At 44.3% G+C, this 12500-nt stretch overlaps 1 protein-coding gene across 1 annotated transcript in view; it reads left to right on the top strand.

The window, feature by feature from the left end:
• Positions 1-12500, top strand: part of USP24 (ubiquitin specific peptidase 24) — a gene marked incomplete in the record, with an annotated part of 216339 nt that overhangs the window by 68526 nt on the left and 135313 nt on the right. Inside the window, 2 exon segments of the mRNA XM_077450643.1 lie at positions 816-883; positions 11285-11428. Coding sequence (XP_077306769.1) covers positions 816-883; positions 11285-11428 — 212 coding nt within the window.

Raw genomic sequence — 12500 nt, 5'->3', positions numbered from 1 at the left:
TATGTAGGGAGGACGGGGAGTGAGGGGTGCGCTATGTAGGGAGGGCGGGGAGTGAGGGGTGCGCTGCGTAGGGAGGGCGGGGAGTGAGGGGTGCGCTGCGTAGGGAGGGCGGGGAGTGAGGGGTGCGCTGCGTAGGGAGGGCGGCGAGTGAGGGGTGCGCTGCGTAGGGAGGGCGGCGAGTGAGGGGTGCGCTGCGTAGGGAGGGCGGCCAGTGAGGGGTGCGCTGCGTAGGGAGGGCGGCGAGTGATGTGGCCTGGCGGGCCAGATTTGGCCCGCGGGCCTTGTGTTTGCCACCTATGGTCTAGGTTGTTAGAAAAAAATATATATTTAATGTTTGGGGTTTCTAAATAATTTTCTAGCAAAAAAAAAATAAACTTGTAAACAACAAATCTCAAAAAGATTAAGAACTGCTCAGTGCTTGAAAAATTCAACAATATGGTACAACAATAAATGCATTCATGCTTAATAAATGAATGCACTTCAATATGCATATGGTATAGCTGCTTGTAAACCTGGAAGCGCTCCACAGCCCAGAATGTGATGTCTCCTGAAGCCCCGCCCAACATGTTTTGTCGTAACAAATGGACGTCTTCAGGAATAGCTTTGTTTTTGGACCATGCAAATGTTGAAACTGTTTATATTTGCCACAGTCCTCAGATTGGCACTGCCAGCCAGAAGATGACACCACTAGGCTGTGATTCCAACTATTTTGTTGCCAAAAGTTGAAAATTTTAATACTGCTTTCTATTTTAATATAATACTCTGTGAAAACAGAATGGATCCACTTCATAACGTCCCCTTTTTTCTTCTCTCAGGTCTTTCAGATTCCGATGAAAACTGTAAAAGGTTTGTGGACCGATGTATGCCAGAAGCTTTTAAAAAGGTAAATTGTCTTTGTGGTTGTTGGGGGTGACTTAGGGGTGTAATATGGGGCCGTTATGGTTGACGTGGTCGGGGACAGAGGCAGGAGGGGACACACAGTGTCATTTTGGTTATCGGAATTCAGGGAGGTTTTGTTGTCTGTCATCAGTGGGGAGATGGAGGGGTTTCTTTTGTGGTTTTGACATAAAAGCGATGTCATTTGGTGTTGGTAAGTGTGTTGTGTGTTTTTTTGTTTTTTTTTGTCTTTGTGGGTTGTCTGACATAAGAATGTGGTCTGGTGTCCTTGTTGGCTGTGGTTTGGTTTTCTTGTGGATTGTTGGATATTATCCACTTCAGCTCCGAAAGATTTTTACTCCTTTTCGTGACCAGGCCAGTTTTTTCCATTCGGCACTGCGCTATGTTAAAGAGAAAATAAACTCTACTACAAAATTTTATTTATAGGTAAGCCTATAATAAGGCTTACCTATAGGTAGTGTAAATATCTCCTAAACATGTGCCGGAGATATTTACTGCACATGTATGCCAGTGAAATCACCGGCCCATGCTCTCTGAAGGAACGGCCATCTGTGCCGTGTCTCCAGAACCCTATGCCTTGAACGGCGCCTCCCAACACACATGTGTGGTAGTGACGTTGACGCAGCTCTGGCTACTCACAGTGCCGGAGCCCGCGAACCCGGAAGAAACTCCGGGGAAGATGTCAGCCGCCTCAGCGGTGTGTAGGCGCCGCTGGAGGACTTAGTTCTAAGGTATAGTTGTGCTCATAAGTTTACATACCCTGGCAGAATTTGATTTCTTCACCATTTGTCAGAGAATATGAATAACACAAAAACATTTTTCACTCATGGTCAGTGTTTGGCTGAAGCCATTTATTATCAATCAACTGCGTTTACTATTTTTAAATCGTAATCACAACCGAAACAACCCAACTGATCCTGATCAAAAGTTTATATACCCTGGTGATTATGGCTGAGAACATGCACACAAGTTGACACAAAGAGGTTTGAATGGCTGTTGAAGGTAACCGTCCTCACCTGTGATCTGTTTGCTTGAAATTAGTGTGTGTGTATAAGGCCGGGTTCACACTGGTACGACGCAACAACCGTACCGCTTTGGATCCGACTTTGCCCTGCGACTTGAAGTCCGACATGGGTCGGACTTCAACGAACAGGGAATCCCGACTTTGATCCCCGTTAATACCAGGCACTGTTTCTGGTAGGAATCTTTACGGAGAACTCCATGCACAATGTGAAAAAAAGCCGACATGAATTTACCCCTGGGGGGGGGGGGGATACCAGGCCCTTTGGTCTGGTATGGATTTTCAGGGGAACCCCCAAGCCGGGCAGGACTTGCTCACAAGCTCCCACTGTGTACAATCACAAGGGGTGCCAGGCAGGGCGCGTGCGTGCATGTACACTAATCCCTTAAGTAGGCAGCGAGGTGCCGTCTACAGTACATTGTGAGCGCTCGCCAAGTGGTTACATATGTGATTTGACGTCCTTTTGGTTGTTAGAAGGGTGTGAAATGGTGTCAATAAGGTGGCTTGATGTCCTTGTTTTTTGCTTGAATAGAATATGGGGTTTGGTGTCTTTTTTGGGGTTCTTGACACTGTAGGGGTATGGCTTGTTTTTGCTTGACATGATGGGGGGCGCGTAGCTTGGTGTCCTTGTAGATTGTTTGACATGGTACAGTCAAACAGGGGTGTAATTTAATGACCTTGTAGGTTGACACAAGGACGTGGTTTGGTGTCAGTAAAGGCTGCAGTTTGATGTTCTTGTGTGTTGTTTGATAGAATGTTTATGGGTTGTTTGATGTGATAGTGATTGTGGTGTTGGTGTCCTATTGAGCTTCTTCACGTAACAGCAGTGTGACTTGTACTTGTTCAACATTATGGGCATGTGGTTTGGTATCCTTGCAGGTTGTTTGCTATGGTGGTGGTGGTGGGGGGGGTTGTGTCAAGGGGTGTAGCTTGATAACCTTGTAGATTTGACATAAGTGATTTATCCTTGTGGGTAATTTGATAGGGGAATGGTTTGGTATAATTAACCACTTTCAGACCGGACCAATTTGCTGGTCAAAGACCAGACCACTTTTTGCGATTCGGCACTGCCTCGCTTTAACTGACAATTGCGCGGTCGTGCGACGTGGCTCCCAAACAAAATTGACGTCCTTTTTTTCCCACAAATAGAGCTTTCTTTTGGTGGTATTTGATCACCCCTGCGGTTTTTATTTTTTGCGCTATAAACAAAAATAGAGCGACAATTTTGAAAAAAACGCATTATTTTTTACTTTTTGTTATAATAAATATCCCCCAAAAATATAAAAAAAAACATTTTTTTCCCTCAGTTTAGGCCGATACGTATTCTTCTACATATTTTTGGTAAAAAAAAAATCGCAATAAGCGATTATTGATTGGTTTGCGCAAAAGTTATAGCGTTTACAAAATAGGGATAGTTTTATAGCATTTTTATTAATAATTTTTTATTATTTTTTTTTTACTAGTAATGGCGGCGATCAGCGATTTTTATTGTGACTGCGATATTGTGGGGGACCCATCGGACATTTTTGACACATTTTTGGGACCATTGTCATTTATACAGTAATCACTGCTATACAAATGCAGTGATTCCTGTGTAAATGACACTGGCAGTGAAGGGGTTAACCAGTGGGTGGCAGTGTAGGGGTTAAGTGTTCCTAGGGGTGTGGTACTAACTGTGGGGGGGTCGGGCTTTCATTTAGTGAACACTGATCTCTGCTCCAATCACATAGAGCAGAGATCAGCGTCACTAGTTGCTAGGCAGAATGAAGAAATGCTGTTTACAACGGCATTTCTTCATTTGGCCGCTCCGTGAAACGATCGCGGGTATGCCCGCGGCGATCGAGTCCACGGGTCCCGCGACCGGACTCACGGGGGTCCCGATGGCAGGGCGGCAAACTTAAAGGGACGTACATGTACGCCCATTTGCCTGCCCGTGCCATTCTGTCGACGTACATCGTCGTGCGCTGGTCGGCAAGTGGTTAAGGGTGTGATTGGATGACCTTGTAGGTTTTTTGGAATGAAGATGTGTTTTGGTGTCCTTGTTGGTTGGTTGTTTGACGTAATAGGGGTGTGACTTGGTGTCGGTAAACTGTGTGGTTTGCTGACCTTGCTTGACATAATAAGGGTGTGGTTTGGTGTTAGGAAGCTGTGCAATATTTGTGGTACGATGTCCCTCTGGGTTGGTAGACATGGTAGGGGTGGTGGTTTGGCATCAGTGATGTTTGGTGTGGTGTCCTTGTTGTGTGACATAATAGGAGTGTTTTGGTGTCAAAGTGGTGTTGGTTGTTGTTCCGTTTGGGTTATTTGACATGGTAGGGGGGGGGGGGGGGGGGCGGTTTGGTGCCAGTGAAGCCCCATACACACTATCAGTTTTTTCTGCTGAGTTTTTCCTTCGGGTTTACCAAAACCATGTAGTAGAAGGGCCTGCCTGATTGCATACAAATTGAAACTCCTAAGGTTTGACCTCATATTATATGGTTTTGGTAAATCTGATGGAAAAACTCAGCAGAAAAACTTATAGTGTGTATGGGGCTTAAGGAGTGATGTTTGATGATCTTGTGGATTGTTTGATACAATATGGGTTATTTGGTATCCTGGTGTATTTGACAAGATGGGGATTGTGGTTTGGTGTCTTTTTGGTTGCTTGGCATAATGGTGTGGGTTTGCTGTCATAGTAGGCTGTTGGCGTGCTAGGGGCGTGGTTTACTTTTAATAATATGTTGGGACATGTGATTGTATGGTTGGCATTTTGTATCAGTAGGGGTTTAGTTTGGTGTTCTTGGTTGTTTGACATGATAGGGGTGTAGTGTTGTATATTGTTGATGGTTGTTTGACATGATAGGGTCGTGGTTTAGTGTCCTTCTTTCTTTTCTTTTTTTGGGTTGTTTCACATGACACCGATGTGGTTTGGTTTTCTTGTTGATTGTTTGACATAAGGACGTAGTTTGGTGGTGTTGATTGTTTGGTATGATAGGGGTGTGGTTTTGTGTCAGTAAGGGGTGTGGTTTTGTGTCCTTGTGGGTTGTTTGACACGATAAGGGGAGTGTTTGGTGGTGGTGTGGTTGTGATCACGCCTTGAATATGGAATGCAAGTGGTAGTAGCCAAATTCTTTTAGAGGAATATAACAAAAAAAAATTAATTTTATTAGAACATTCATTAAAAGCCTAAACGCAAAACAGGATATTGAGTTAAGGGTTTAAATGATTTCGATCCAATACCTTCCACATGTAAACTCAACGCATTTTAATTAGGGCTGCAACTAACATTTATTTTCATAATTGATTAGCTCGCTGATTTATTGTTTCAGTTAATCGAATAATAACCTTTAAAGTGCGGTGTATAAAATAAACTCATAAAATAAAGGGTATACAGCAATTGTCAAAGAGCCCTCAATGGTCATCCGTCATCCAAATAGAAGGTCGCAACAATCAAAAGATCTTCAGCCTCCGTATTTCAAACAAAAAGGGCTGGGAACGTGTCCATGTCCTATTGTCAATCTGTTCCATGTATCTGGAGTATGGACAGCCAAATATACTAGCAAAGTTCAGATGGATTGTGAATCATTTCCTGAATATCCTTTCCTTTACGCCTAGAAGTCCAGACATCCGTAAAACTAAGGATGAGGACACCCTCACCACCCACTTTATTAGGTCCAACTTGCTAGTACCGGGTTGGACCCCCCTTTTGCCTTCATTCTTGGTGGCATGGATTCAACAAGATGTTGGAAACATTCCTCAGATGATAACATTACGCAGTTGCTGTAGATTTGTTGGCTGCACATCCATGATGCCAATCTCCTTTTCCATCACATCTCAAAGGTTCTCTATTGGATGAGATGTGGTGAGTGTGGAGCTCTATTGGATGAGATGTGGTGAGTGTGGAGCTCTATTGGATGAGATGTGGTGAGTGTGGAGCTCTATTGGATGAGATGTGGTGAGTGTGGAGCTCTATTGGATGAGATGTGGTGAGTGTGGAGCTCTATTGGATGAGATGTGGTGAGTGTGGAGCTCTATTGGATGAGATGTGGTGAGTGTGGAGCTCTATTGGATGAGATGTGGTGAGTGTGGAGCTCTATTGGATGAGATGTGGTGAGTGTGGAGCTCTATTGGATGAGATGTGGTGAGTGTGGAGCTCTATTGGATGAGATGTGGTGAGTGTGGAGCTCTATTGGATGAGATGTGGTGAGTGTGGAGCTCTATATTGGATGAGATGTGGTGAGTGTGGAGCTCTATATTGGATGAGATGTGGTGAGTGTGGAGCTCTATTGGATGAGATGTGGTGAGTGTGGAGCTCTATTGGATGAGATGTGGTGAGTGTGGAGCTCTATTGGATGAGATGTGGTGAGTGTGGAGCTCTATTGGATGAGATGTGGTGAGTGTGGAGCTCTATTGGATGAGATGTGGTGAGTGTGGAGCTCTATTGGATGAGATGTGGTGAGTGTGGAGCTCTATTGGATGAGATGTGGTGAGTGTGGAGCTCTATTGGATGAGATGTGGTGAGTGTGGAGCTCTATTGGATGAGATGTGGTGAGTGTGGAGCTCTATTGGATGAGATGTGGTGAGTGTGGAGCTCTATTGGATGAGATGTGGTGAGTGTGGAGCTCTATTGGATGAGATCTGGAGAGTGTGGAGCTCTATTGGATGAGATGTGGTGAGTGTGGAGGCCATTGGAGGACAGGGACCTCATAGTCCAGTGGTGAGATGATTGGAGCTTTGTGACATGGTGCATTATCCTGCTGGAAGGAGCCATCAGAAGATGGGGGACACTGTAATCATAAAGGGATGGACATGGTCAGCAACAATACTCAGGTAGGCCATGGTGTTTGAACCATGCTCAATTGGTACTAAGGGGCCCAAAGTTTGCCAAGAAAATATCCCCCCCACACCATTACACCCCCACCACCAGCCTGACCCGGTGATACAAGGCGGATCCATGCTTTCATGTTGTTTACACCAAATTCTGCCCCACCATCTGAATGTTGCAGTGGAAATCCAGACTCCTCAGACCAGGCAACGTTTTTCCAATCTTCGTTTGTCCAATTTTGGTGATCCTGTGCCCATTGTAGCCTCAGTTTCCTGTTCTTAACTGACAGGAGTGGCACCCGGTGTGGTCTTCTGTAGCCCATCTGCTTCAAGGTTGGATGTGTTTAGAGATGGTATTCTGCATACCTTGGGTGTAACGAGTGGTTATTTGAGCTACTGTTGCCTTTCTATCATCTGGAACCAGTCTGTCCATTCTCCTCTGACAATAAGCCATTTTCCTTCACACAACTGCGGCTCACTGGATATTTTCTCTTTTTCGTACCATTCTCTAAAACCCGAGAGATGGTTGTGTGTGAAAATCCCAGAAATACTCAGACCAGCCCGTCTGCCACCAACAACCATGCCACGTTCAAAATCACTTAAATCCCCTTTCTTCCCCATTCTGATGTTCGGTTTGAACTTCAGCAAGTAGTCTTCACCACGTCTAGATCCCTAAATGCATTGAGTTCCTGCCATGTGATTGGCTGATTAGCAGTTTGTGTTACGAAGCAATTGAACATGTGTACCTAATAAAGCAGCCGGTGAGTGTATGGCACACAGTATATTGGATAATCCGCGTCTATACAAGACACACATATAATGCTCAATTGTATCTGTACAGTAAGATAATATAGAACGGTACCCAGTATTTATCTTGCCGCCTGACTTTTTCAATAGTCTACTGTTGGTAGCGTGTCTTTATTATTACAGTCACCTGGTCTGAGTAATTTACCCAGAATCAGAACTAATAGTTTTCATTCACTTAGTAACTTTTGTAACTTGTAATTAGGAAGGATATGAGAAGAGCAGATTATTATCTGTGTGAGAATAGCACGTGTTGGCAGATGTACAGCATACATGATATAGACTTGGATCTGTGACTTGTTCGCTGGGACACATACAGAATGGAATCCTTTGAATGTTACCTTATTAAAGACGACATGTACGATGGAATTTTTGCAACAAACATGGCAAGCAGAGGGCAAAGTACTAGTCATTAGTATTGCCAGTGGTCTCTCTGCTGCTAATCTTTTACCTTATACTAACTTACCATGCCACGTCTCTCTGTGGAGGTGGCCATTTTCGTAGGGGAGCAGGGCTTTGCTTCCTCGTGTCAGGTCTGCCCCTCTGACTGGTGACCTGATAACTGGTGGGGTATCGATAGAAGCGGATGAAGCACAGCTCCAGAGAAGGAATGGAGCAGGGAGATACTTCCACTTCAAGTCCTCAGGTGTAGCTTTCTCTCCAGAAAGGAGAACAGTGAGCAGTACAGTGGTGCAATCATCAAATCTGGAGATGACCTTAGGTGACACTGCAGATGCATGCTATGAGAATACAGAAGAGGGGTACCAAGGCACACTCGCATACCAGGAAGTGCTGCAACTTTTTATTTTATTTTATTTTTTTTATTTTTTTTAAGAGGGATTCAACACCAAAAGGTAGACATGTTTTTAGGTGTTCCTTATACCATAGAAAATCTTCACTTTTTGCGTTCAGGCCCTCCTTTTAAATGCTTTCTGGTCACAGATACATGTGTGGCTTGTAAAGAGGTTGGAATTGAATGCCCCTCGATGCATCTATGGGGTGAGTGTGTGGCACATGACATAGCACTGAGCTATCAAAGACAGCTCTGTCCGTACTGTGATAAAAGAATAGCGGTGCGCTGTACAGATGTCTAGGCTACCAAGCGGGAGGCCATCGGTAATCAATAACATTAGTTGCACTAGTAACGCGAGTGACGTAGCTCAATAAATATCAGAAGAAATTAAAAGGCATAATAAACCTGGCATAACATACAATCAAGTGCAAAATTAAATAGATTGAGGATATGCATATATTCCGAAAAGCTAATAAGAATCAAAATGGTAAAAGGAGGGCTCTGAGTGATGATGCACCTACGTGCTAAAGTGAGTATAATGTGATATTCATCTCATAATGTGACACATAAAACACAGATAAATAAAACTTAAAAACAGCAATATATATAAATAAATATATATATAAAATAAATAAGTGTATAAATAAAGGTAGAAAGTCTCAAATGTCCATATATAAAAAGTGCAGAGTGTAGCGATTATATCCAAAATCGCATAAAGTGCCACTGCTTGTAAACGAAATTCGATGCAGCAGTGCTACTGGTGGTGGATAAACGGAATTCAATACAATAGTGCTGATGGTGGTGGGTATCCCCTGAGGTCCTGTGTGGTCTTTTTATGGGTGTCCCCTTACCTTACTGCTGTAAGGTAACAGCATATAAGTGGTGTATCTTTAGGGTCCTCTGGTGCTCTGTCTGTACTGACTCTTGATCATGTGACCACTGTGGCAGCCCATCAGTCACATGATTGAGCTGTAAACCCCCCCCCCCAGGTATGTAGACCTTGCTAAAGGAATGCTAGGCTGTGCAGGAAAGGCTTTTGAAGGTCATACAGGTGTCGGGCACCAAGGGTCACTAGTGAGCGCGTCACTGGGTCACTGGCACACAGATTTTTCACCCTGTCTAGGTCTTAATGCAAGCAGTTTTTTATTTTTTATTTTTCTGAGCAGAAAAGGCAACAACTAAAGGTTATTACTGTACTAATGCACAACTGACAAGATGACAAGCCATCACTGTAGGTTGCAGTGTGGCAATGGGTGGGAATTACTAAAACTGGAGAGTCCAAAATCTGGAAACCAATCAGCTTCCAGGTTTTAAAGACGGGTTCTCACTGATGCGACATACACTCCGACTTTGTGAGCACTTGTCACATGACGTGTATAAATCAATGATTCCCTATGAGAGCCATCTTATCTGGTCGGTCCGACTTGGAAAAAGGTTCCTGCACTAATATGGTCCGATTTTGTTTGATCCTACTTCAGCCCATTGAATATCATTGAATTCGGATCATCATCTTAACTGATCCGACTTTGATATGTGACTTGTGCTCTAAGGATCTTGAAGGGAAACCCCATAGCAAGATAAATGTTCTAGCGTTCCCCCTCAAAGACCACACCAGACCCTTCGGTCTGTTATGGATTTTAAGGGGGGAATCCTCATGCCAAAAAATCTGGGGGGGGTCTCCCCAAAATCATACCAGACCTTTATCCAAGCCGGCAGGGTCAGAAAAGGGGGTGGGGACAAGGGCCTCTTCCTGACAACCCTGGGTGGTGGTTGTGGGGATCTGTGGGCACGGGGCTTATCGGAATCTGGAAGCCTCCTTTAACAAGGGGCCCCCAGAATCTCCCCCCCCCCAACCTATGTGAATGAGTATGGGGTACCCCTACCCATTCACCAAAAAAAAAAAAGTGTCAAAAATAAAAAACGATCTGGTAAAAAACCTGTGTAATTTCGTAAAGCAACTCTCGACACTGTTTCCCATTGTAATGCTAGGTCCGCCATGTGCTATTACTTGTATAGCCATGGGGTGTGGCCACCCAGTGACATCCGTAGGCCCCACCTTCTTGCGAACCTCACCACCCGTGGCATGATGGGTGGTGACGTCACAAGGGGTTGGGACCTCTGGATGACTTCACCGGATGGCCACGGCCCATGGCTATATAAGTAATGGCACACGGCGGATCTAGCATTACAGCTGGAGCGAGCGTAGGGAGAAGATCGGAGGGAAAGAACCAGCAGCGGAAGAAGACATCAGCAGAGGGAGAAGAACTGGAAGAAGTCATCCACGGAGGGAGAAAAATGGAGGATGAAGATGTCACAGTAGGGAGAAGAGATGCCGGAGCTGCTTTAATAAATTACTGTCTCAAAGACCTGTGTACTGTTTTTTTATTTTTGAGCCTTTTTTTTTTTCAGGTGAATGGGTAGGGGTACAATGTACACCCTACTCATTCACCTAGGGTGGGGGGGGGGGCAGGGTCTGGGGGCACCTTGTCAAAGGGGGCTTCCAGATTCCGATAAGCCCCGCCCGCAGACCCCAACAACCACCGCCAGGTTGTCGAAGAAGCCCTTATCACCAACAGCCCCCCCCACCCCCACCCCAAAGCACCCCACCCTCTCATGTTGAAGCATGTGGCATAGTTGGTCTATATCCATGGAGGTGGGCTCGCTCATCCCACCCCCCCCTTTTTCTTTTTTTTCTTTTTTTTTGAGTTTCCCCCTCAAACCAGAATCAAAGGGCCTGGTATTGTTGGGATCAAATCATATATATATATATAGGTATGTATGTATGGGGGTTCCAAGTAATTTTCTAGCAAAAAAACAAACAGATTTTAACTTGTAAACAATAAGTTTGAAAAATAGGCTCGGTCCTTAAGTGGTTAAATAAGACAAATGTAATCTTAGATAATACATGATTTTTTTTTTTTTTTTTGCTCTGCGCTCGGACTGATGTCACTTTGTTTCTCTTCCAGTTGCTGACCTCCACCGCTGTCCACAAATGGGGCACGGAGATCCACGAGGGCATCTACAACATGCTGATGTTGCTGATTGAGCTGGTGGCAGAAAGAATCAAGCAGGAGCCGATTCCCTCCGGTCTGATGGGTGTGCTGACGATGGTAATGTGTGCGCACTTTCTGGTTCCGGCTTTTCTATTGCTCCCATTAACCGTTCTGGCAATTTACCCGCTTAGTCATTTATTAAGAGCTCCGGGCAATTCACAGAGGCGACGGAGTGCTCTATTCCCCTCATAATGCATTAACGTGATCAATAAGACTCCTCGCTTGTGTTCTGCGGAGAGGAGTATGGAATTCTATGAGAACTGTATGTAGTTAACACGCCACATGGACCGGGGGGGGGGGGGGGGTGCAACACCATTTTTCCATGACCCACCTTTATGCAAATGCCCCACCATCTTTTTAATGTAAGCCCATCGCAAACATGGGCAGTTCAAACCAGTTTTCACACGTTCTTCCGTGACATGTACGCAACGTTTTTGGGCTTTGGCTTTTTTTTTTAGTTAGCCAATAGAGAAAACTATTTGTTGCATCATTTGCTAGGTATTTCAGCTTTTTCATTTAGCGTTTATTTCTTCTTTTATTATTGTTATTACTTTATTAATCAATCAATAATTAACCCTTAACTTTACCCCTTAATACATTTTGTGTTAGGGTATTTAATTTTTTTATTATTAATAATGTATTTTTTTTAACGAGTTTGGCTGTTTATTATTAATAATACTAATAATAAAAGAAAATGCATTTAATATTTTTTTTTTTAAGGTTATTTAACCACTTAAGCCCCGGCCCATTTTGCTGACCAAAGACCAGACCACTTTTTGCGATTCGGCACCTTATCCCCTGGATCCAGCGCTGTCTCCCCGCAGTGCGAGTGGCTCGCCCTCCGCTCGATCTATCACGGAGCCGATCTCCGTTCCCTGCGAGTGTTGCGACGTGCGGGGACGGGAGAACGGCGCCAAATTCAAATGTGTGAAACGCACACATTACATACAGTATAATGTAATCTTACAGATCACATTGCTGTATGTAATTATTTCACATCCCCTTTGTCCCTAGTGGTCTGCCCAGTGTCCTGCATGTAGTTTTTATATTATAAAAATGGTTCTTTCTGCCTGGAAACTGAGAAGAATGTCCATAGCAACCAAAACTGTCCCTTTACATCAAAAGAGGT

The sequence above is a fragment of the Lithobates pipiens genome, unplaced genomic scaffold (genome assembly GCF_037356315.1).
Source record: "Lithobates pipiens isolate NorthernLeopardFrog02 unplaced genomic scaffold, aLitPip1_a1.2 Scaffold_23, whole genome shotgun sequence".
In the NCBI taxonomy this organism is placed as follows: Eukaryota; Metazoa; Chordata; class Amphibia; order Anura; family Ranidae; genus Lithobates; species Lithobates pipiens.
The sequence above is the reverse complement of the archived record's forward strand: the minus strand, read 5'-3'. Positions and strand labels throughout refer to the sequence as shown.